Here is a 25,567-nt window from a genome sequence, read left to right as displayed (position 1 = left end):
GGGGGGGAGGGCGGGTATAAAGGTGTTCTTTTTCCTTTCCTTTTTTTTCCTTATTTATTTATTTATTTATATAAATAAAGAAATAAAATAAGATAAAAAAGAATAATAAATAAATAAATAAATAAATAAACATTATATTATTATTTATTTATTTATTGCTTCTTCTCCTTCGACCTGCTGCTGCTGCTGCTGCTGCTGCTGCTCCTGGTGTGCTGCTGGCTCAATGCAAATAAACAAGAGCCCTTGTTCTTTATTTAATTATAAAAAAGAATAATAAATAAATAAATAAATAAATAAATAAATAAATAAATAAATATAATAAATATATATATAAATAAGATAAAGAAAAAGGAGGAACAATTATCTGAATGTATCCGTAGACAGAGATGGAGGAAAAAAGAAAAAGAAAAGGTGCCTATACACCTGAATAAATTACCAATAAATAAATTAATTAATATATACAAGGTGCCTATACACCTGAATAAATAACCAATAAATTAATTAATTAATATATACATCTTTTTTTATTCCTTTCTTATTTGTTACGAATATACAAAAAGATTTAGGCAAAAGAACTCTTATAACAATTACCTCTAGGTATTTAGTTATGCAGCAACAGCAGCAGCAGCAGCAGCAGCAGCAGCAGCAGCAGCAACAGGAAGGAAATAGAGCAACAGGAAGAAGATACAGCAACACAATTCACCAGGACCAGCAGCAGCAGCAGCAGCAGCAGCAGCAACAGCAGCAGCAGCAGCAGACAGGCAGCAAAAGGAAGCACCGGGCAACTGCAATGGCAGCCAAGGACACAGACACAAGACTCAAAACAGACAACAGCAGCAGCAGCAACAGCAGCAGCAGCAACAGCAGCAGCAGCAGCAACAGATGCAGCAGGTGGAGTAAAGGAACAGCAGAATCTGGAGGACCTGCAGCAGCAGCTGTTGCAGCAGCAGCAGCAGCAGAAGCAGCTGCAGCAGCAGAAGCAGCAGCAGAAGCAGCAGCAGAAACAGCAGCAGAAGCAGCAGCAGAAGCAGCAGCAGCTAAATAAAAGAATAGATAATATAGGGGAAGGAGATCTATATAATATTTTGAAGGATTTTGCTGCTACACCTGCTGCAGCAAATAAATGTGCTGCTGCTGCTGCTGCATGCATGCAAACTTTGGGGCTTTATGCCCTCATTGCTGCTGCTGCTTGTGCTCTCTGCATGCGCTGCCTGAGGCTTATGGCTGTGGTGGTGGTGCTGCTGCAGCTGCTGCAGCAAGAAAACCCTTCCGTGCTGCTGCTGCTGCACGCAACAGCAACTACAGCAGCAGCAGCTGCAGCAGCAGCAGCAGCAGCAGCAGCAGCAGCAAAATCTTAATTAATTAAGACAATCTATTGGATCAAAAGCAAAGGAAAGACAAAAACAAAAAAAGAAGAAAAATAATTTATTTATTTATTTATTTATTTGTTTATTTATTTATTTATTTATTTATTTATTTATTTATTTTCTTGTCTTTTGCTGCCTCTCTTCTTCTTTATTAGTATTCAGTGACATATTAGCTAGCTAGCTAGCTAGCTAGCTAGCTAGCTAGGTTAGCTATCTATCTAGCTAGCTAGCCAGGTTAGCTATCTAGCTAGCTAGCTAGCTAGCTAGATAAATAGTTAGCCAGTTAGCTAGCAAGTTGGCTAGCTAGCTAGCTAGTTGTATAGTTGTATGGTGTCTCAGTTAAGGATTTGCCTCCTCCGTTAGCCAACCGCAACACAGCAGCAGCAGCAGCAGCAGCAAGAGCAGCAGCAGCAGTTGCAGCTCTGTTATTTGTTTTGTTTCTGCATGCATGCAATGATTTGCTGCTTGTTTATACAGCAGCAGCAGCAGCAGCAGAATTGCTGCTGCTGCATGCAGCAGTTTGGGGCTTCTTTAGCCTTTGCATGAATGGACCAGGGGATTGCTGCAGCAGCAGCAGCAGCAAGGAGAGTACTGCAGCAGCAGCAGCAAGACGACTACAGTTGCTGCCCGCTGCTGCTGCAGCAGGCAGAGTATTGCTGCTGCCTGCTGCATCCCTCTTTGCTGCTTCTTCTGCTGCAGCAGATGCAGCAAAAAGGGATTACTGTTACTTAAATAGTTAGACACTTGCTACATTTGCTGCATTTGCTGTAGTTGCTGCAGTTGCTGCAGTTGCTGCAGTTGCTGCAGTTGCTGCAGTTGCGGTGTATCTGCAGCATACTTGTCTCTAAGGAAAATGTATTTATTGTTTTGTCTTTGCATGCAAATAAACACAAATAAGGTAAGATGATAAACAAAGTGTTGCTGCTATTAGCTGCTGCTGCTGCTGCTGCTGCTGCTGCTGTTAGTAACAAGTTGCCGTCACAGGCGCACGAGGGGCAGGAGATCTAAGGAGATAATAAAGATGTTTAGTTGCATGCAGTAGGGAAAATAAATAATAAAAAAGAATTATAAAAGTGCATCTTTTGCTGCAGCAACGATCTATTTGCTGCTGCTGCTGCTACTACTACTACAGCAGCAGCAGCAGCAGCAGCAGCAGCGCTCTCCTTCGATATGCAGCAGCTGCCTACACTACCTACCCCCGTGCTGCAGCAAAAGGAGCATTTAATCTAATTGTTTCTTTTTATTTATATAAAAAGAGTAAATTAATATTATATTTAATTAAAATATGGTGCTATTTAGCAAAAATAAAGAAAGAAAAGGAGCTGCACATACACCCGAAGGAGGCGGCGATACAGCAACGCCTCCTATATATACGACTCCTGCGTATACACCTAAAAGGAGGAGCAGCAGTATTTATTATTATAAATAAAGAAAAAAAACAAATAAATAAATAAATAAAATATAAATATACAATTAAATAACAAGAAAATACATAAAGAATCAAAACAAATAACGACAGCAACTAGCAGCAGCAACAGCAGCAGCAACAGCAGCAGCAACAACAGCAGCAGCAGCCCGTATATATTATGTATGAGGCCCCAGGATCGGCAGCAAAGCAGTATATGCTGCATAAGAGGGGGCAACATCTTTTCTTTTTTTTTATTAAATGTTTAATTTAATTTATTTATTGCCTTTTTATGTATATAATAACATAATTATGCAAACAAATACACACTAACAGCAGCTTGCCCCTTGAGCGAAGTGTTGCTGCTCGCTGCAGCAGCAGCAGCAGCAGCAGCAGCAGTAAACTACTGCATATACTTACCAGGTGTTGAAACCTAGGCATTTCTCTCTCTTGCTGCACTAGCGTCACGAGAAGCAGCAGCAGCAGCAGCAGCGGCGGCAGCAGCAGAGGCGGCGGCGCCAGAAACGACTACAGCGGCAGCAACACCAGCGACAGCAGCAGCAACAGCAGCAACACCAACAGCAGCAACAGCAGCAGCAGCTAATTGTATTGCTCTACCTGCACAGCTGAGGTGTACGTACACCGCAGATACGAAGAAGACTTCATTCGCTCATTGAGCATTGGCGAACGACCCCCATACATTTGCTGCCTTCTGCTGCTGCTGCTGCTGCAGTAGCTGCAGCAGCAGCTGCAGCAGCAGCAGCAGCTGACGGACTTTCTGCCGCTGCTGCTTGTACTATTGCTGCTGCTGCAGCAGCCACATGCAATGCTTACTCTGCTGCTAACAAGATATAAATGTTTCTATGGCGGCTGCTGCAGCTAAGGATACACTGCAGCTAATTCAGGTGTATAGGCAGCTCCTTTGTTGCAGCAAAATAATTAATTAATTAATTTTTCCCCTTCAATGTTACCACCACATGCTGCAGCAGCAAGGCACCTGCTGTGGGGCCGCATGCATGCACGCATGCTGCAGCAGCTGCTGCTGCTGATCCTTGTCGTGCTGCTCCTTGTTCTCTCGCCCCATCAGCAGCAGCAGCAGCAGCAACAGCAGCAGCAGCAGCAGCAGCTGTTGCAGTGGCCTGGTGTTATTGGGGCATTAGCAGACTCTAACGAAGTAACACCAGCAGAGAGTGATCAAGAAAACACAGCAGATCCTGCTGCAGCAGCAGCAGCAGAAGCAGCAGCAGCAGCAGAAGCAGAAGCAGCAGAAGCAGAAGCAGAAGCAGAAGCAGCAACTGCAGACACAGCAGCAGAAACAGCAGCTGCAGCAACCCCACAAGAGGATGGAGTCGTCGATTCGGGGTCTGCTAATGCAGCAGCAGCAGCAGCAGCAGCAGCAGCAGAACCAGCAGCAGAAGAAGCAGCAGCAGCAGCACAGTTTGTAGAGGATGCTGACTACTTGCCTGAGGCAGCAGAGATTGCAGAAGCAGCAGAAGCAGCAGAAGCAGCAGAAGCAGCAGCAGATCCGCAAGAAGCGGCAGCAGATCCTACAGCAGCAGCAGCAGCAGCAGCAGGGGATCAAGGAGCAGCAGAGGCGCGTGGATCAGCAGCAGCAACAGAAGATCAGGTTGAAGAAGCAGCAAGAGACACAGAAGCAGCTGCTGCAGAGCCTGAGGCAGCAGCACCTGCTGCTGCAGCAGCAGCAGCAACAGCAGAGCCCGAAGCAGCAGCAGCAGAGCCCGAAGCAGCAGCAGCAGAGCCTGCGGCAGCAGCAGCTGCTGCCTCACCTTTGCGAGAAGTCCATCAGGGAGCAGCAGCAGCAGCAGCAACAGCAGCAGAAGAAGGAGAGTCTGAAACTGCTGCTGCTGCTGCTGCTGCTGCTGGCTGCGATGCACCTGCTGCAGTAGAGGAAGATTTCAGTGTACAGGCAGCTCGTGGTTTATTAGGAGTAGTAGAGGATACAGCAGCAGCAGCAGCAACAGCAGCAGCAGCAGCAGCAAAATTGGAGAAAGAATTCAATATTTTTAAGAATGCATGCGAAGCTAAATCAATGGCTCATGAAGGCCAACTCAGTAAGCAAAAAGCCCCAACGCATGCATGCATGCATGCATGCATGCATGCATTGGGGCTTTTATACATGCTTGCATGCATTGGGGCTTTTATGCATGCATGCATGCATAAATGTGTGCATGTGTGTTGGTAGCGATGCGAATGTTATCTTTTTATGACTTATTTTGCTGCCTCTGTCTTTGCTGCTGCTGCTGCTCTTAGCTGCTGCTGCTGCTCTTAGCTGCTGCTGCTGCTGCTGCTCTTTGCTGCTGCTACTGTTGCTGCTTTGCTGTTCGCATCATTTGCTGTTATTTAGTTCTTTTTCTTTGCTTGTTTGTTTGTGTGTTTATGTTTCTTATATTATTACTATTAATAATTATTTATTTATTTATTTATTTATATATTTATTTATTTATTTATTTATTATTACTATTATTATTAATTACTATTAATTATTATTAATTATTATGCCCTTTATCTGTGTGTCTGTGTGATGTGTGTAGCTGCAGCAGCAGCAGAGCTGCAGCAACTGCAGCAGCAGTTGCATGCAGTGCAGGTAGGTTTATCAAGTATACCTGCATTGCATGCATTAGAGCAGCAGCAATTTGTTGGGGCTTGGATAGCAGCAGCAGCAGCAAATAATTTATCTACGCAATTTAGTAAGGAAGAATCATTAATACAACAACTTGATGCTATTCAAGATAGCCAACAAACAGTAAATTATTCTCCTGCTCCTGCTGCTGCTGCTGCTGCTGCTGATGCTGCTGATGGTGCTGCTACTGCTGCTGCTGCTGATGGTGCTGCTGCTGATGGTGCTGCTGCTGCTGATTATGATGATGATGATGATGATGGTGATGGTGATGTTTGTTTCTCCTATTGGTGATGCTCGTTACTTCTGCTGCTGCTGCTGCTGCTTCTTGCTGCTGCTGCTGCTTCTTGCTGCTGTTGCTGTTGCTGCTGCAGGCAACATCGTTTGCTGCAGTGTGTGTATGGGGTGTGGTGTTGGGGCTGCATGCATCTTTATCTTATTATATATTTTATATTATATTTTATTATAATTTATTATAATATTTATTATAATTTATTATTATTTATTATATGTTATTTCTTTTTGCATGCATTTTGTCCTCTTCCTCATTTGCTGTGTTTTTTTTTTCTGCTGCTGCTTTATTTGCTGCTGCATTTGCTGCTGCATTTGCTGTTGCATTTGCTGCTTTATTTGCTGCTGCATTTGCTGTTGCATTTGCTGTTGCATTTGCTGTTGCATTTGCTGCTGCATTTGCTGCTGCATTTGCTGCTGCATTTGCTGCATTTGCTGCTGTTGGTGCATTTGTTGCATTTGCTGCATTTGCTGCTGCATTTGCTGCTGTTGGTGCATTTGTTGCATTTGCTGCTGCATTTGCTGCTGCATTTGCTGCTGTATTTGCTGCTGTTGTGTTGTATATTTGTTGCAGATGTCTCGTGAATTAGATGTATTGAATCGTTCTTATTCATCATTAGAGGAGAATATACATGAGCAGCTTGGTGCTGCAGTTGCTGCTGCTCATGATACAGCAGTAAGTAGTTATAGGATAATATCTGATTATTATATAGATATAACAAGAAAAAAAATACAAGAAATACAACAAGAATATAATAATCATAAATTAGATGAATTATCTACAGATAGAATTATTGCAGATATTATTATTCAATTAAAAAAAAAAGGTGTTGCTGTTATTGATTTCTCTGATGTATTTATTGAATATCCTTTTGAACTTGTACGCAAAGAATTCATGGCAAGAATTGCTAAAAGAATTAAAGCTTTCTTGTAAGTATTTATAAATGTACTGCTGCTGCAGCAGCAGCAGCAACAGCAGCAGCAGCAGCAGCAGCAGCAGCAGCAGCAGCAGCAGAAACAGTAGTAGCAGCAATAGGAATACCCACACGCACACACACACCCACGCACGCATTCATGGCAAGAATTGCTAAAAGAATTAAAGCCTCCATGTAACTACTTACACACAGCAGTAACAGCAGGAACAGCAGCAGCAGCAACAGCAGCAGCAGCAGCAGAAATAGTAGTAGCAGCTGTATTGGTGCTGCTACATGCGTGCATGCGTCAATGTATGCATGGAGTTGTGTTACTGTATGTGTGTGTGTGTGTGTGGTGTATATTCAGCTTGCCTGTATTTATAGTAACAGAGACAGCAGCAGATATGAGTGATTGGCTGTATAGTCAGTATCATTTGCTGCCCTCTGTACGTCTTATAGAGGCAATAATTGATGAATTAGCTCATACAAATGATAAGGAAGCATATGCAGTAGTACATGTACAAAGTGTTAATACAGAAGTTATTATACGTAGAACAGATCCAGCAGCAGCAGCAGCAGCAGCAATAACATCAACAGGAATAACAGGAACAACAGGATCAACAACACAGCCATCTAGCAGCAGCAGCAGCAGCAGCAGTAGCAGCAGTCCCAACACATCAAGAACGGTGGTTGGCACTGGAGTGAAGCCGGGCAGCATGCATCACCACCACCACCACCATCACCATCACCATCAGCAGCAGCAGCAGCAGCAGCAGCAACAATTACCTATGACCAGTATGCCTGTAGGCCGTCTACTACCATTTATTGCACCACCATCACAAGAATCCTTAATTGTTGCAAGAAGTGTTTTTTTTGGATCCGAAATAATTAAAAGATTTGAGACATTAACAAAAAGTTATTTAAGAAGTATGGTTGGTGGACAGCTAGCTAAGAGAGCAGTACTTATAGTATATATGGGGGAACGAGCAGGTATGCTCTTACTGCTGCTCCTGCTGCTGCTCCTGCTGCTCCTGCTGCTTATGCTGTTGATGCTACTAATGATAAGGATGCTTATTGTGATTATTTTCCTGCTTATGGTCATGCTACTTATTATAATCATGCTTATAATCCTGCTGTTCCGGCTGCTGCGATTGATGCTGCTCCTGTTGCTGCTGCAAGTAGTGCTGCTGTATATATATATGTATATATATATGCATACATGCATGCTTATGTATGTATATATCTATTGTATATTATGTATATATGTTCTTTTTTTTCTGTATTTTGTTTATAGGGGAGATAAAATCTCTTAGTGCAGGTCCTCAAGAGGTTGTAAGGAAATTAGAAACAGCAGAGAAACTTTGCACGGCATTCAGTGCTCCTATTCAAGAAGTTGCTGCCTTATGGACACAGATGGAGACAGAAGTTCCCTTCTATTCCTCCTTCTTTAGAGGGTAATGCTGCTGCTTTTGTTGCTGTTGCTGTTGCTGTTGCTGTTGCTGCTGCTTGCTGATCCTGCTATCGATGCTGATGCTTCCTGCTTCCTTCTAGTTTTTTTTGTTGTTATTTTCTTTAAATATTGCTTACTGTGCTTTTTTTTTTCCTTAGGGAGCCGCTAGTCTTCGACTCTGTTCCCGTCTCGATCTCGTTCGACCCTGTGAAGTTACCTCCCCTTCCGCCTTCTCCTTTGTTTAGGTACACAGCAACTTAAATAAACAGTCTATTTATATTTCTCTTTTTTCTTTTTTTTATCTTTTCTTCTATCCGTTATCTATGATTTGGGGTCTGTTATGGCTTTCCTCCCCATCGCTTGTTCGTTGCCTGTTCTCTCCATGCGCTGCTCTTTTATGTCAATATTTCTTGCGTCTTCTCTGCTGCTTCTTTTGTTGGCTTTACCTGGTACTGCTTGTGCTGCTGTTCCTGATTGAGGAGCTCTTTCTACTGTTGCTGCTGCTTCTGTTTGTTTTCTGCGTGCAGAGGAGAGTTTGGCGTATTGCAGATACAGGCCTTGTGCGTTCGCGACATGTGGCAAGTACCTTCCTCTGGGGCGTTGGAGGCAGCTGTTTCTTATTTGAACAGCCGACCGGAGAGGGGAGGAGTTCAAGTTGTGATTGGTGTTGTAGAGGAAAAAGTTATGACTTTCTGGCGGTCTGTCACCAATTATGATGTCCGCCTCTTTGTCCGCAGTTCAGATGCCCCGCCGTTGACACTGAAACTGAGCGCATATCCCAGCAGTTTCGGCAGCATCAGCAGCAGCAGCAGCAGCAGCCGGAGCAGCAGCAGCAGCGGCAGCAGCAGCAGCAGCAGTTCGCCGGCAAGGCCTACGGTGGTCGCCCTTGCAGGAGAAGGCGCCGTGAGACAGTACTTGACTCAGGCGCTGGCAAAAGTCGTGATCCCGAGTATTAGCCCTAGGGCCACCTTCAGGCGGCTACTGATCCACGTCTGTGTCGCTGGCAAAACTTGCTAAAGGGATTGCCTTTGATTGTTCTTCTTGATGTTTTCCCTGATTTCTTCTCTTCCTGTTTCTCCCTCTTCATTACTCCGATGTTTGACTGCTTGGTTCTGTTTGGCTTTTGCTTTTCTTTACGCTTGCCTTTTTGCATTTCTTCTCTGCTTCCGTAGCGGATATACCGTTGTTGCATGCCAGTGCAAACCTGTTTGTGCGTTTCTTCTGTTTGCCCCTCCTTACTGCTGCTTGCCCTCTTTGATTATTTTTCTCTCGTATTTCGATATCCTCCTTTCTTCTCTTTTCTTTCCTCTTATATCCTTCGATTTCCTTAAAAGTTTCCCCTCTACATCCTAAGAAGGACTTGGGGAGGCACCACCGCTCAGCGCAGCTATGCGCTTTCTTCGATATGACGACATAAGCAATTCTTTGCTGGTCTCTCACAGAAGATTTTTTGCTCTGTCAACTGCCACTGGAGACTTTTCTATTTGATATATTAAGAACGATTCACCTACCCGCATGTTTATGTATATCAGCATATACATATATATTCATGTTTTCAATATACATGCAGCCATGTATGTATACATATATATGTACACATATATGTGCTTATAGACATATACATTTGTGTATATGTATATGTCTATAAATACATATGTTCCTGTATGTACTTTGATATAATCATATACATTTATACATCGTTATATGTATACATATACATTTATATATTTGTTTAAATGCGCGTGTGTATATAAATGCGTATGCATATATGTATACGTTTGTATACATATAGTTATGTATACACGCATATACACATGCATACAACTGCCATGGTAATAATGGACTCGAAGATACTTTGTACCTCTTCGTACGCAAAGAGGTTTTTGCTGCGTCAACAGGTCCCCGCCTTGCATATACAACGCAGGCGTTTTGTTTCGGTTTCATCAACCTCTCCTTTAGGCAGCTCTACATATTTATAATTCATAGTGTATAAACATATATTTGCGTATTTGCATGTATGCATATTGTTCTTTATACACACATATGTATATATACATATAAATCCAGGGTTATATATAGAACCCCAGGCACTGTAGGTACGGGGAGAACTACCGTTGTGGGGTGATTATATCTATGCACACTATCTCTTGAACATTTACGTGCATAGGTATATTTTTTCACCATATGCATACCTTTATTCTAATAATATACAGCGTTTACTGCAACTAGTATGGTCACGCATTTATGAACGTATAAGGACGTTTGTTGTACTTACGTATCACGGCCGACGCAGTATTTATCTAGCTGCCTACATTGTAGCTAGGCTGCAGCCATACATCCACCTACCGTGGTTGTAGTGTAGCCTTCTTTGCAGTTGTAAACACTTGTAGGAACACTGTATATGTGTATTCTGGTTGTAGGTATAACGACCTTTATAGTAGTGCAACAGCCTTGTGTTAAATACAGACTCTGTATTGTACAGGGTAACTGTGGAGGGGTTGATGCACGCGGTTGTTAGTCCGCTTGTAATTTATTTAATTATTCAGACCTAATTAATAACTACATTTAACTAGATATTGGCTTTGTTTTCGTGTTGTTCTGCCGATGCATTCTTTCCTGGTTGACGCATTTATTGTAGTGCACAGGCACTACATAGTCCACAGTTGCGGTAGACAGCGTGTAAGACAGAGAGTGAGCACAGCAGCCTATAAGAGACCTGAGGTTACCTAAGCTTAGCTATAGATGGAATTCGATAATATTAGTAGGTTCAGAAGCATATTAGAGGTGTAGCAGTGTATTTGGTGCTGAGGCTGAATAGCAGCACCCCGTCGCAGAGCTATGCGCGCTGGCGCATAGAAGGTAAGTGACATAGATAGGTCATGTTTGGCTCTGTGTATTCAATTTAGGATAGGGGTTTTGTGAATTAGAATAAAATTGGTACATTTAGGAGCAGAGTTAGTCCGAAAGAGTCGGGCCTTGCCTGCGGTCCGACCGCTGCACCCGGTGCCGGGATGGACGGCAGGGTGTAACCCGCACCTGGCGGGGACGAACAGACACTCAATGAAGGAAGGCGATTTGGATCGATCCTTCCTTCGGAAGTTCCGTAATTTAGGGGTTTTCCCTGTGAATAACTGAGAGTTGAAGTATTTGGACACGCGTTTTGTAGATCTAGTTCATACAGGGGGCCTATAGGCCTATAGGGGTGACTACGTAGCCACGGTAGACGGCCACCGTGTGTTACATTTATGGGTGTAGACCAGAACAAGGCATCTGTGGCATGCATGTTACACGGACGGGAAACCTGATTACATATGTTATAAATAATAAACTTTAATGCCATTAAACAAGAAGAATGCAGTAATTATCTATTTCAGCAGCAATATAGGGGTGAGAGGAACACGCTGTAATGGTTATTGTACACTGCGCGTCGCCCATTCCTGTTGTATGCGGGCAGCAGCTCTGATCACTCGACATTACGAATTTTAGGCATTTTTCGCCTCAATTTATTTTCTTTAAACGCGACTTCATTTATATTTTGTTATTTATTTATCTTCCCCGCTTCAAGTAAACCCACGTCGTCATTACCACGACAGGAACTACGCTCCGACTGCGCGAGCAGCATAGAGCTGGGAGGAGCCTTGGCGTTTCGCCTTTTTTCCCACCATCTTTATGTTGTTCTCTTTTATAAGTGTATATAAACACGCAAGCTGAACTAAAAGGACCTTGCAGCAGCATCCTGCTAAGCATCCCCGTGTATATGCCCCGCCGCCTACGTATACTGCTTCATCACGACTGCAAGCAACTCTTATTATTTCAAGCACTGCGCCGAGAAGAAATATAAACCCGTGCAAAAACAGCATGTTATTTCTTAGTTTGAACAGAAGCCTGGAGGTTGCTGTTGGCTACAGCAGCACCGACAATCGGGCAAAGCAGCATCGTCAACATACACTTTCTTCAACTTTGTTTTAAATGCGAAGACCAACCCCTCGGAGATAGAAGCACTGCACACAGCAACCTCCACTGTATATACATTCTAAAAGCAATACAATTGCTCATCTTGAGAACTGCAGGAACACCTCTATCGTGGTGTCTGCTTAGCAGCAGCATATTTCACGACTATTATGCTTCTCTAAATACTTTTTTTTTACATTTATGTATATGTACATGGGTGTATGTGTTACAAATAAACCATTAAGCATTAAGTAGATACATATAAGGTGCTTTTAATTCTTGCAAAAACTGTCAGCAACGGGGCAACACAACCAGCAGTAGCAGTAGCAGCAGCAGCAACAGCAGCAGTAACAGTTAACAGCAGCAGAATCTTTGCTGCTTTTGGGGGGGAATCAGAGGATGTGCTCTTGCACAGGAGGACGCAGTAGCCTGAGCAGTTGATCCCCCTGTCTGTTGTCTTGTGCACACAGACACTTGCTGCTGCTTTTGCTGCTGGTGTTGCTCCTTCAGCTGCCGAGCATGTCTTTCGCGCAACTGAGTGCGGCAGCTTCTGCTGCTGCTGATGCTGCTTATATGGAGGATGACCGGCGGGCTAAGAAGCTGCAGAAGCAGCTGCGGCTACACATAGGCAAGTTGCAGTCTTTGCAGCGCATGCATGGAACATATGACCCCTGTTTTCTGTCTCCACATGCGTCCTTTGATGAGCAGCAGCTGCAGCAGGAGCAGGACCAGCTGCAGCAGCACGCGCTGCTGCAGCGCGAGCTAGAGGCCTCCGCAGCTGCTGCTGCGCGTCTTCGCCAGGTCCTGCGGCAGCTGCAGGTGCATGCCAACGCCGCACCCTCACTGGTTGAGAAGCAGCAAAGGCAGCAACACTACCAGCAGCATGCTGCTCATTCAGAGGTGCTGCTGCGAGAGCTTCGGGATGCTGCTTGTGGGCAGGAATCGTACCTGCAGCAGCAGCAGCTGGAACAACAGCAACAGGCCGAGCAGCAGCAACAGCAGCAGCTGCAGCATGAAGAAGGATTATCCACACAACGAGAGCAAGGGAGGGTGCACAACGCAGAGCAGCATGATGCAGAATTAACTGCACCGGCAACAGCAGCGGTGTGTCCTGCCACCTCTAGCTTGGGGAGCTCTTCTCGGGTCTCTACCTGTGCTGCTTCTGCAGCAGGTGCAGATTATCCCGCGGCAGAAACGTTGGGAGCCTCTGGTGCAGCAGGAGGAGCAGCAGCAGAAGGCCGTTGGGCGCACAGCATGGGAAAGAACCCTCCTGGGGATCGTGCGGGTGTCGATCCCAGCTCCAATGCGCTGCCTTCTGCTGCTCCCGGTGGACGTGCTGCTTTTGAAATGCATGCAGTGCATGCAATGCATACACCACAACCTCACACAAGCTTAGGGCCCAAAATTGGCGGCTTTTTGGCGCCTCTCCAGCTGCAGCACCAGCTCATGCAAGCAACCGCGTAAGCACCAGTAGCTGCTTACGCGGTTTGCTGCTATTGTGTGCATTCCCCTACCATTATGGCCCGGTGTCTGTCTTTCGGTCCCTTTGTTTATATTGTTTCCTGGTTCATTGAGAGTTCTCTCTCCCACTTTGAGTTTGCATGCAATAGGCTGTATCTTGAGCCGCTGCGTGTATGCATCCGCTCAGTTCGGTGCCCATCTTCATTCCTGATAGCAAAATAGCGGCCTCTTTGGTGCAGGAGAAAAGAGATAACTTGGCAAAGATCCAGCGAGATGTTAAAAGTGAGGATTGCTGTCTGCAGGTCGCAGTTAAACACCTCCGTCAAGCACACATACATCCCAACTGTCGTGGTCAGAGACACCAAATTTGTCCACCGTTAGCTGTTATACAGAGCAGGCGAACAAGAAGCTGAACTCGCAGGGGCAGCAAGTGCCTCCCTTCTCTGTTTCTTGTGTTGGTGTACTTCCGTCTGCAGGCATTCAGTCCCTCTACGAACAAATGGCTTTCTTCACAATTGAGCAAGGAAGCCGGCTGGGTACGCGTTTTTAGTGCTTCATTTTCTTGCACCTTTGCGTGCTGCTTCTGCTCGTGTTTGAGGCTTGGGCGGCTGTGCTGTATTCTCTCACCGCTTTGCTGCTGGATAGCAAAATGCGGCAGGGCCAAGTGCTTGCCCCCCTTGTTTTTGTTGCCCGTGCTGGTGCTGTATGCTGACAAGCAGACAGCGGGCGAGAGTTGCTGTTGGCGCATTACGGTGAAGGGTTTGCCGTGTTTCCACCTTAGGAGGGCATCAGGGTTTGGGCCTAGAACAGCACAAACTACGACTTATCTTCCGTGACGATCCAGCGCACAGAGTCTGTAAACTAACCCTTATACGGTGTTTTGCTGCAAGGGCTCACAGAGCCTTTGTGGGGTCTCTGAAGAGCGGCAGCGTGGCGCGTTCAGCGCTTGCTTGCAAGGTTATTTGCGTGTTATGCTGCTGCAGAGGTCGTGGGTCAGACCTTAGAAGGCAGTCGGCAAGAGGCCGCACGGGCGGCTCGAGAAATAGCAACGGCTGTGCGCGCTGAACGGAGGAGAAAATGCAGACGGTAGGCAGGTGCACTTTAGGCTGTTGGCTTTCTCGCGGAATGGAGGAGAAGCAGTTCGCTGCAAGGTAACATTGTGTCGGTTGCGTGAAAAAATAACAAAGGGAGAGGCTGCTCGGCGTGGCTGTCTTCGAAATTAGGCGAAACGTTGGCTCTGCCCTGCTTACTGAGCTGCTGCTCTCAGGTGCATATTCAACTGCTCCCTCTTTCTAGTTCTGCTGTCTTTGGGGTTCACCATTTGGTGGAGCGCTACCTCCTGAAGGATGACGGTCCACACGAACATGAATTTCAAGCGGGAGCTGCCTTATTGGGTTTGCACGCGTGTGCGTGCCTTTTTTCGTCAGATGCGTTTACCGTTGTGTCAAAAGAGCATCGGGTTACCAGCAAGCGAGAGAGACTGCGGGCCGGTCCGCACAGCGTAATGTTCAGGAAGCTCCGATTTCCGTTAGTTGCTTCCTGCCTGTGGGGTGTGACCGGTCCACCCTTTGCCTTTTTTCGATAGTGATAGTTATTTGCTCATCTGGGGAATTTTTAAAACTGCTTAGGTGTCGTGCAGTATGATCTTAGTTTTTAGCTTTAGCCCCCAAAGTACTCCAGAATGCGGCTGTAGCTAAGTCTGGGGCAGCGGTGAGTTATTGTAGAACGTGATGATCAATCCACTTTAGTTTCTCCGATGTATCTCGGCCGTCGGACCGCCAGCCAACTCCAAAGCCATCGCTGTGTTAACTACCATGCATGCTCACCCGGCGCCCCACCTATTCGGTGGTGCAGAAGCAGGTGCCTTAGGAGAGCATTTAATGCTGTTTCCCTGCGGTTGGCCTTTTGCTTTTGCCTGCGTATGGCCTTGAATAGAAGAGGAAACATTCAGTGTTACTGGCATGTCTTCCCCAGCGAAGACCAAAGGTGGAAATTCGGGCTTGCGAGATGCCCAACGCAGGTATTTATCATGCAAAAACAAATGGAACTTTACATAGGCTGCGAGGCCTGCCAAGCTCCCTTAAATATGCTGGTCATGGAGACCGGAAAATGTTGCACATACATCAAGGTGGACAGGAATGGCTGATTTGGGATGTTTGTTGGGATTTATCCGTTTATTTCAGCTTGCTGGGTCGAAACAACCAATTCTGCCATCGGGCCAGCATTTTTCTCCTCACACTGCAAGAATAATTTTTCCTTCAAGAATAATTTTGCCAACGAGATGCGCTAAGCATGGGACGATGCGGGGCGTGCCAAAGTTCCGCCTCATTTACAAAGTCATTGTGTGACAGGCTCCCTCGTTGTTGCAGGGGCAGAGTGCACAGCGTGCAAACGACATGCACTTACTTCCTAGTTACTTCCTAGTGAATATGACCGGCCACCCGCTGGTCGTGGAAAATTGAGCAGACCGAAGGGTCGGGCAACCAGGTCTGTTTGTTACTTGTGTAAGAATATGGTGTTAGCTGCTGCTCTGCCTCTCATTTTTGAGTGTAAAAGGCTTGCTTCTAAGTATCTAGGAATTAGAACAGCGCCTGTCGGCGAAAGAGTCCACTGAAGAACGGAAGAGAGACCGGTGCATACATAGTACACTCTGCTATCCGCCAGAGCGTTCTAACGCAGTTTCCGGTTCTAATCACTCCCAAAACGAATTAAGATGAAGAACATCCCTGGCTAGGATACCTTGACGAAATGTCACCACTTCAACTAGACATAATCAAAATACGTCCTTACAAACTTCTTGCAGGCCCCCGTTGTGGTACCGTCCCCACGCGTGGCCGCCTTTATACGTAAGGAGCTTGTTGGGAGGGATTCTGATTCTGCCGTTGAGTGGGCTTACGAAGCACCCTTCAATGACAGGAGACGATACACGTATGAGATTTGCGCACACGTCTGTGAAGAGCAACGAAGGAGAGCTTTCCCCGGGAAGGACCACTATGCGACATGGGTGGTACCGTCCATTGCTGCGCAATTAAGCCTTATATCCGGAGCACTTAAACCACTGCCTTCGGTTTCTGAGAAGGCAAACTGCGTAAAGAAGCTCTCTTTTTGTCTATATTGCTGCCATTGTCAGTAGCTTCAGACACGGGACATCCAAATCGAGCTGGAGCCCCTTCATTCTGCAACACAACGGAAAATGCCCCGTCCAAAGCAATGCAAAGCTGAAAGGGCTGTGCGTTTGAAACGGGCAGATACCACAGATGATGGCAACAGCCAACATACCTGTATAGATGCCAGGATACCTTCAATAACGGCTGAATCCTCCAGCGCCCCGCTGATTGAAATATCGACTAAGGCGGGTTCCTTCCCAGCGATGAGTTCCTCCCTTTTCTGCTCTTTACACTGTAGTTTTTCGTACAGCTCTTCTGCAAAGGCATCGTGGCAGTTTTGGTGGCCAATTCCCTGAACTGCGAAGTTGGTGGAGCCCGAGACCTTTCCTCCCGTCACCTCGATTCGCCAGCCTGAGGCGCAGTTTAATACATTGAGTGGCTCCGAAATTTTCTACGATGCCTTTGAGGTTTTGCAGACTCTGGAACCGGTTCATCACGACTTCTACATGATATATACACAAGAATAAGCAAGAATAAGCACAAGTAACGTAAAAGCCTGTTTCAGGAAACTAAACTCACAGGATGAAGCTTTCGTCAGCTTCACTGTGCCTTTCAAGCAATTAATCTGGTATGCCAGGGAGTTGTCCCCTACACAGTGACTGATCACGAAAGACCCAAGGGTGCCTGAAGACGAACACGACAAGCCACAGTCGCTGTGAGGAGTTACCTTCCAGGAGTACAACAGTGAATCTGAGTGCTGTTGCTGTTGTACCCAGCCGAGTTTCGGCAACAGCCGAGAGCACGCAGTATGCCAGAACTCGGAATAATGCATTGTGCCATATGCATACTCTGCTCCCCGGTGGGGTTTTTTAAAGTCAGCCATCCGGTTAGACGCGCGAATTCCCGGCGAAGCCGAGTGTTCTTCAACTTTTCCTGCTTTGGGCTTTGTCCTTGCTCCAGCGGGGAAGTACCTGGGCTGCAGCAGGGGGCATAGTCTCCCCTTGCAGTTGCCGAGACAGCGCTAAGCTGCAAGCCAGTCAGCTGGCGCACAGCTGTCACGCAGCGAAGTAAGTCCAAAGCCAAGTGATCTGCAACACGCATCGCCACTTGAAAGCACAACTCTGCCAGTTACGCAGTACAGTTGGTGGACAGAAGCAGCAAGAACAGCTGTCAGAAGGGTCACTGTTTTCTTGTTCTTGTCTTGTTTTCGAAATACATAATCTGCAGTAGCCAAATGCCGATTTTCTCGTGTCCCCATCGAGCTAGGGTACGTAAGCGTCAAATTAATGGTTGCTTACGCTTGATGTCATACGGAGAGGTGGAGAAATTCTGCTTGAGCGCCGTGTCTGTTCCGCACTTGAAACATACAGTTGTCACTCTCCCCAAGGCCGCAACTTTGGCAGCGGCCTCAACAAAGGCGTCTTCTTGCCGGTTATTTTCAACCGCATGCCAAACGAGCGAATTACTATATGGTTTATAGACTTCAAGAAGGGCCGCCCCCTTGGACAAGCTCAGCTGCAGGGGAGAGCGCGTCAGTACGTGCTTGCCCATTGCGAAGATTCGGGGCAGCAAAGACATCTGTAGAGTAGCAACACAATTCCAAATGCAGGTAACCTACTACCTATGATTGCTTGTCACTCTTAACTGCCAAGTTCGAATTGCTTTACTGCTTCAGATGCATACCATTAGCTGCATGTGCACGTCGGCGACCACCGCCTGAATATCCGTCCTTTCTAGCAAATCTGCTAGCCCTTGAGAACCGCTGTACACTTCAACTTCCCGAAGCTCTGTCTTTTTAACCAGAGCAGCAGCTTCTTCCTGCTTGAATGCAAATGCTGCAACGATCTTCATCCGGTTGTCACGGCGGAGCAGTGGAAGGGCCTCGTATCTACAAAGTGCACATTGTTAGCCACAAAAACGGGGAGAGGCAAATGATTTAGCAGAGTACGGTGTGGGTGAGGAAGCCGCCGATGCTTCATTCAGACCAGCGGCCTGAGGCATGCATGCAGTACTGATATCCGGGTCACAACCTACTGGGTCCAGTAGCCAAGCCCAATTAGGGCTACACGGACTGGGTTTCTGCACATGTTCAACGTCCGCATCATCTGAACAGCTTGGGCATAGTTGGGATCGATATGTAACGCCTTTTTGCAGCAATTGATCCCAGCTTCGAAGTTGCCCTCTACTTTGTAGCAACTTGCGAGGTTGACATAAGTGGACGGGTGAGTGCGTTCGGGGTCTAAGTCCGCGCTTGCCTGAAAGCAATAAATAAGGGATAATGCACTTAACCATGTAGCATAAATATTCAGCCTTGTTCTCCTAAACGGAACTTAAGAGAACAACGCTGCACGAAAGAGGGGGTGAACAGCCCTGCTAAACTGCGTGTCTGTGAAGAATACCTGTAGAAACTTGAGAGCTTTGTCGCATCTACCGAGTCGCATGCAAATATGCCCGCACACATCGGCAACATCTTCCCCTTTCTTCAGCCTGTACCAATTAGAAAAGGTTTTTTCCAAGTCCGAGATCAAGTCTTGCTCCGTCCGTGGATTGAGGTAAGGGTGAACACACTGGCTCGTGAACTCGTTGGAAAAGTTCAAGAACACATCTGCGTCGTGTGCTGAATATCGAAGTAGCGAAATCAAAGACTTGATACTGCTGGCAGGTCTGCACACCAAACAACAAATACTGAGGTAGATAATGTTGAGCTCCTCAGTTCCTGCTTTACGGGGGAAAATATGTAAAACGGTGAAAAAACCTTTCTGAAAGCTCTAGATGAAGACTCTACAACTGCTTCCACAACCGCTGGTAGATCGGCATACCCTCCGCCGCATGCAACAGTTTCTTGGGCAGCTCGTTGCCAGTTGATGAGCGCATCGGGTGCGAGATCTTCAACATCTTCGAGGAATGCCGCAACGCTCCTCCCCATTTCAAACTCCGAGCCGCAGAGCCACAGGCCTGTGCACACAGCCATCACGCTCCACTCACGACAAAGCAGCATCCTGGAACAAAGGCAGTGAAATAACTCTCCCTCAGACGCATCATTTCCGCATGTACTCGCCTTAATCGTGCTCCAGTGGAAACAAAAATTACCCGTCACTTGGAATGTGTCCCTATATGGTGTCGCATGGGAGAAACCGCCCATGCACTCGAAGAAGGTCCTTATGGCGTGCAGGTTGAGCATGAATGAGATGGAGCCGTGAATAGCGATGTGAGGGTCTCTCAGACCCACAAACTCATCCGCAGTAGGGTACCCCTTATCGCCAACTAAACAGAACAGGCGACCTCCCCCTATGTGCCTGAGGTTACGGAAAAGGGCAAATGCTCCTATTGGAAGTACAAAAGAAAGCTGCTTGTTAAGCTGGCGGTAGCGCAGTAAAACCTCTTTAATTGTGGGATCCCGCTCTAAATAGGTAATATTTGCTGGACTAGAAGGGTCGCAGGCCTCCTCCAAGTTCACCCCCAACCACTTCCAACCCAGGGTCATGCGCAGCATTATCTCTGGAGCATCCAGCTCCTTCTCCTCTGAGGGCGAGTAGATGGACACAAGTGCCCTCTCAAATTCATGCTCGGCTGCCCCTGGCGTTATCCTGCAGGCCAAAGCGCAGCGAGCACTTCCAACACAAGATGCGCATTGCACTGTACTAAGCTGAAACTCATATGTCGAATGAGGGGTGACGCTGGCGATGGAAAATGTGCAAACACGTTATCAGGGAAATTCACGGGTCGAGGGCCCCTCGAGTATCTGCAGTTCGGTGCATGTCCATGCCTTCATTTTTCGCTCAATCGTGATGCTGGTGCCAGTGTTCGTGAATTGCATGCATTAGAAATGAGGATATCACCTCCAGGAATCTGTAAGGAGAGAGTCTAGAACGTAGTTGCAAATGGCAATGACTGGGGCCGAGCCATTTACTAGTGCTTCATTCCTGACAACCAGATGGACCGTCTTGTCCTTGTTTCCGTCGAACACAGCAAAATCGAGCCACTTCATGTCTACAAAGGTCTTCAGTGCCGGATGCTTGGAGCAAAAATCCACGTTTGCCTCTGCCACATCTGAAAACACAACGATGAAGGGGCGCTCAGGGAGCCCTAAACTTGCAAAGAGTCTCTGGTACCGCTTCAGGGCCTGTAGCAGCAGAAATGTGAAGCGCCCATGTCCTCCGCCTATCTCCAGGATAATGACGGGTTTTTCTGGGTCTGCTTCCTTCCGCCTAAACCAGTCCTGTAGGAAGTTTATGATTATTTTTGCGTATGATCGGCACAGGCGACTGTTGCTCGTCACAAAGGACGGAACATAGTCGTGAGCCCATGCCTCAATAGCCACTTGTTTGTAGTAGTTGTCTAGCATCTTCCACATGATAGAGTCGCACAAAGGAGAATCCCGTTCAACACAAAACTTTTCCTGGGGGCATTGCTCCACCGGGGCTTCACCCCCAACTGTTGCAATTCCCGAACCCCTGAACTGAGTTGCGTTTCCTGCCATTTTCACTTTTCAGATGACAACCCAGTGCCTGTGCCAACAAAGGTGGTTACTGCTATCCCGCTGCAGATATTATGCTACTCTCCTCTATAGCGGTCTCCACAGGTGCTCAATGCGCATGCAATCGTGTTCTCTAGTGCCGTCGAAAGTGGATTTTCCAACTTAATTCCTCATTGTTATCTGAATGATATGGACGCAATAATGGGCATTTCCCTGCAGCAACCTGCAGGGAACCACTGGCCACCACGGGTCGGTCAAGTGAAGACCGTCCTTGAGTGGCGCTAGGAGGATCAGGGGGGGTTATCCCGTGTGATAAAAAAATTGAAAGCGAAGAATTGTGTTGGTTGTCCAAGATACACAATGCGTGCAGAAACAAGAGTCACAGCTAGTCAGCGCCCGCAAACGAAAGGGCGCGAGGTCAAGGGGGTCTAAAGTGCCGCGAAGCGGGCCCAGTGGGAGTGGGACCGGCAGAAACTGTCGGATATAATACACAAACTTCACCCCAACTTAGAAAGAAGCTCCACTAGGAACGCTTCGTACAAATTCATTGCACCGATTACTAAAGACACCGGTGGCAGTGATTGGGGCTGCAGTAGTGAACAGCTGGCCAACACTGTTACTACGTATGTTCCCTAAGCTATTCTGAATCGGTGCACACTCGCAACTAACTACTAAAATCCATGATTCTCGCTAAAGCCTCTACTTAGCGCAATAAATAGCCATAACACATTCGAGTTCGTATTATTGTTAGGGAAGAAAACTCAGACTAATAGAACTGGCCCTCGCCCCTCCTCAGGGTCAGCGCCAGAGTCACAGCAACTGCCTCACACCCAGCCCCAAGCTGGTGGCGGCCGGCGAACACTCTGATCCTATTAAGCTTCTTTTCTATCTTACAATGTCCTAACCCCTGAGATATTCGGTAGTATTTATTCCTTCTTCTTGGTACTAGGCCCCTAGAGGCCACGCCAGAGATCCTGCCCGTCCACTACAGCTGCAGTGCACAGGCATTACAATGGTTCACCCTGTGAAACCTCTCGAGGCCAATTCCACAGAAGGAAATGATGTAATATATTATTATTGATTGCTTAGAGCATTTACTTATGAAATAGAGAGAACTGGGTACGAGCTCCAACAGCGCATGGGGCGACCAGTAGTGCACAGGCACTACATGGTTCACAGTCGCGGTAACCAGTGTGTAAGCTAGATAGTGAGGGCAGCAGCCCAATAGAGACCTGAGGCTACCTAAGTTAGCTATAGATGGAATTCGCTAATATTAGCAGGTTTAGAAGCATATTAGAGGTGTAGCAGTTGATTTGGTGCTGGGACTGAGTAGCAGCACCCCGTCGCACAGCTATGCGCGCTGGCGCATAGGAGGTAAGTGACATAGTTGGGTCATGTTTGGCTCGGTGTATTCAATTAAGGATAGAGCTTAAGTGAATTAGAATAGAATCGGTACATCTAGGAGCAGAGTTAGACCGAAAGAGCCGGACCTCGCCTGCGGTCCGACCGATGCACCCGATGCCGTGATGAACGGCAGGGTGTAACCCGCACCCGGCGGGGACGAACAGACATTCACTGAAGGAAGGTGACTTGGAACGATCCTTCCTTGGAAGTTCCGTAATTTATGGATTTTCCTTGGGAATAACTGAGAGTTAAGGGATTTAGACACTCAATTTATAGATCTAGCTCATACAGGGGCCTACTGGCCCATAGGGGTGACTACGTAGCCACGGTAGGCGGACACCGTGTGTTACACGACCTGTTGCTCGCTAGAACGTTGAGGCCATGACTCACTTTCTGGGGTGAGGCCGAGACAGATCTATTTTGTGTCTCCTTTTGCAAATAGGGTGACTGGAAAATTCGTATTTTGGTGTATTAAGTCTGATTATAATTATTTTAAGGGAAAGGGGCGGGATTTCGTGTCTAGCAGTCTAGTTGCGCACCCTGGTAAGGTCACAGGACTTCCGCAATCGCAGACGAGTGCGAGCTGTGGATTACATTTGAGGGTTTCTCCACCTCCGACAAGGGTGAATAGTAGAGAATAGTCCAACCAGGCAGATCATTGCACCAGAGCCCACGGTCACTGATGCGGCTAGGTGGCTCCGAGTCCTGCTGAATTCGTTGAGCTCACACGGTGCACGTAACCAGGTGGCGGACGCACTGTCATGACTCCCCTGTTATGCCCACCCTCGACAGTCAACTATAGTCAACACATCCGTCACCCCCTTTCAAAGGTCCTTACCTGCTGTGGCATTAGCACCCACACACCCGATTCAACAACGGGGAAAGGCGGGCCAACCACAGGGAGCTGGCAGGAATCCGTTCTCGTACACCCAGACCGATTTCCAAGTCACACTAGGGAATGCTCAAGCCCCTAGGATCAGACCAAAATCCTGTGGACGCACACAGCAGTGGGCACTCTGAAGACCGGTGGCGCTGACCCCCACGGCTGGGCAGCAGCTCACCAAAAGTATCCAGCTCTTTGAAATCCTTACAATGCAGCTGTGAACGCCAACGGTACAGCGGTCCAATGCGAGTTCCGAAATCGCCAACTTGCCTGTCGGTTTGTGGCTAATAAACCATGGTTGCAGACTCGAGTGTCTGCATCCATGATTTTTGGTGTTTTTTGTGTTACTCGGTCTCGCTCCTTACATGCATTCTCTATACTCATAGTGACAATGTGACCGCAAGACATCGAAGCCATAAAAACAGCTTTTTCGCCCTGAGCAAACACTACTGTTGACCTTGCATGTTTACATACACTAACGCGTACGTGGTGTCATGTACACACTGCGGCGCCGCTAAAACGTTGAACCATAAACCAGCTGGCCGCCTTCAACATATAGTCACCCCCTCATACCGGAGCAAATGTTGCTGACACGCATACAATCTGAAGCGCGAGAGTGGGAGCGTCTTATCCCTCACCTGGAGTTGGCTTGCACCACGACGAGTCATTCATCCAGGGGGCCCTCCTCCTTTGAGGTTATGATTGCTGAGGACCCGTTTACAGCGGATCGAGATGTCGTTGGTCCATTGGCCCATATCCTCACCCCTTCCATGGTTAAATCTTTTTTAGAACTATGCGGCCCGGCACAGAATCATTTTTTAAGGGTAGGATGGCACCAAAAACTCTACACGGATTCAAGTCGGCGAGCAGTGGAAAACTCTGTTGACGATAATGTGCGGCTCGGCAGCAAGTATCTCCCTGCACTGAACGGCTGCCCCAAGTTTGAGTCCCGTTGCTGAGGACCCTTTCCGATGGTCAAATGTGTCGGTGCTGTCGCCTACGGTCTCGCTTGCCCTCTAATTAGTGCTTCCATGGTGTTTTACGTGTGTCATAATTTGTTTCCCACAGGCGTCGTGCTCCATACTTAGTCCCTTAGGAAGCCTCAGTGGACTGGGCCGGACGTGAGATGCATCGGATCAACTGACTGGCCAATGCAAAGTATTGTTTTCTTCGCTACCGAGGCTCCGAGGCTCAGGCAGCGACGGCGTAGCGGTCAACGCGCTCCCCTCATGGTAACCCTATTCGCCCTTAACCTCACCCGCCCCGTGTCTTCGCAGCGATCATTCCCTTCCCTATAGTTCCTGAATGATGAGCTCTTCCTCCTTCGACCATCTGTTTCTTCTGTGTGTGGTAACTCATGATTTTATCAGTGATTTACCTCTCACCACACAGAAAAATGACTCGATTTTCGTGCTGGCCGATTCCCTCGCCGAACTGGCTCACTTCACCCCGGCTGAGATAGATGTTGTTATCGATTAGCCACTCGCTGACGGGTGATCCTCAGGTAGAATGCGAATCGCCAATACTTGCTGCTGCCGGTGGCATTCACATCCTACGCGACAACAACACAAATGAAACTATAAGGGCGCTTGAACCACAGCCAGACTATCTACAAGCTGACCAGACTTTACGCGTGCATATGTAGAACATGGAATTCGTTCTTCTATGTAGAGTTGGCTCTTTTTGTCCAACGATAACATGCTTCATTTTTGCTAGCTGAGCTGCTAGAGCGTCCTAGCCGAAGTAGCTATATCACCTAGCGTAGATGATGATACACCTCTATCGCGATCTTGTTCCTGTTTGGTTTCCTGTGTTCAGCCTTTCCCATTTGCCTCTGACACAGACAATGATGCCTTCTGTCAAGGCACAAATCGCTACTCCATTCCACTTCTCAAAACCTGCAGGGGCTGCAAGTGGATCTGCTGATTCCGATGTCTCTTTAGCAACGGTCTCAGAGAAACCTCCCTCATTTTCATTCTCTGGCACTGCAGCAAGGGACGCAGACACCAATTTACAAGACTCCAATACACAGGCGGGTGCCTGTCTAAAGAAACATATCTTCTCATCGTCAGCAGGTCCCTTGTCCCAGACCCCCACCTTAATGACTGATTCACATATTACTATGTTGTCGTCTTCACGGGCCCCTTCTAACGATCTACCAAGCTCTTTGGAAGTGACGCAGGGGAGCAGCGCTCACCTCGTACAACCTGCGGCTCGGT

General features: G+C 47.1%; 5 protein-coding genes across 5 annotated transcripts; 3 read left to right on the top strand and 2 right to left on the bottom strand.

Moving 5' to 3' along the window:
• Positions 1 to 3,784: 3,784 nt before the first annotated feature.
• On the top strand, positions 3,785 to 9,082 carry EMWEY_00035420 (hypothetical protein, conserved; the record flags this gene model as incomplete). Its single annotated transcript, XM_013482042.1, has 7 exons — positions 3,785 to 4,844; positions 5,325 to 5,536; positions 6,276 to 6,631; positions 6,983 to 7,410; positions 7,910 to 8,069; positions 8,224 to 8,310; positions 8,593 to 9,082. 7 exons carry the CDS (start codon positions 3,785 to 3,787, stop codon positions 9,080 to 9,082), a joined length of 2,793 nt encoding a protein of 930 aa, XP_013337496.1.
• A 3,453-nt stretch (positions 9,083 to 12,535) lies between these two features.
• On the top strand, positions 12,536 to 14,982 carry EMWEY_00035410 (hypothetical protein, conserved; the record flags this gene model as incomplete). Its single annotated transcript, XM_013482041.1, has 6 exons — positions 12,536 to 13,476; positions 13,665 to 13,759; positions 13,870 to 14,013; positions 14,259 to 14,309; positions 14,461 to 14,531; positions 14,905 to 14,982. 6 exons carry the CDS (start codon positions 12,536 to 12,538, stop codon positions 14,980 to 14,982), a joined length of 1,380 nt encoding a protein of 459 aa, XP_013337495.1.
• A 1,545-nt stretch (positions 14,983 to 16,527) lies between these two features.
• Positions 16,528 to 21,064, bottom strand: EMWEY_00035400 (TPR domain-containing protein, putative; the record flags this gene model as incomplete). The annotated part of the gene is made up of 11 exons (XM_013482040.1): positions 16,528 to 16,653; positions 16,757 to 16,995; positions 17,164 to 17,268; positions 17,433 to 17,672; positions 17,883 to 18,162; positions 18,268 to 18,472; positions 18,619 to 18,839; positions 18,984 to 19,248; positions 19,404 to 19,539; positions 19,675 to 20,171; positions 20,424 to 21,064. 11 exons carry the CDS (start codon positions 21,062 to 21,064, stop codon positions 16,528 to 16,530), a joined length of 2,955 nt encoding a protein of 984 aa, XP_013337494.1.
• Positions 21,065 to 23,929: 2,865 nt separating this feature from the next.
• On the top strand, positions 23,930 to 24,827 carry EMWEY_00035390 (hypothetical protein; the record flags this gene model as incomplete). Its single annotated transcript, XM_013482039.1, has 3 exons — positions 23,930 to 24,241; positions 24,417 to 24,469; positions 24,719 to 24,827. 3 exons carry the CDS (start codon positions 23,930 to 23,932, stop codon positions 24,825 to 24,827), a joined length of 474 nt encoding a protein of 157 aa, XP_013337493.1.
• A 300-nt stretch (positions 24,828 to 25,127) lies between these two features.
• Positions 25,128 to 25,333, bottom strand: EMWEY_00035380 (hypothetical protein; the record flags this gene model as incomplete). Its single annotated transcript, XM_013482038.1, has 1 exon — positions 25,128 to 25,333. A coding segment is annotated over one exon (206 nt), but the record flags the coding sequence as incomplete, so codon positions are not given.
• Positions 25,334 to 25,567: the final 234 nt, after the last annotated feature.

This window comes from Eimeria maxima, genomic scaffold, assembly GCF_000499605.1.
Source record: "Eimeria maxima Weybridge genomic scaffold, Emw_scaff496, whole genome shotgun sequence".
Taxonomy (NCBI): Eukaryota; Apicomplexa; class Conoidasida; order Eucoccidiorida; family Eimeriidae; genus Eimeria; species Eimeria maxima.
This window is presented reverse-complemented; position numbering and strand designations above follow the sequence as displayed.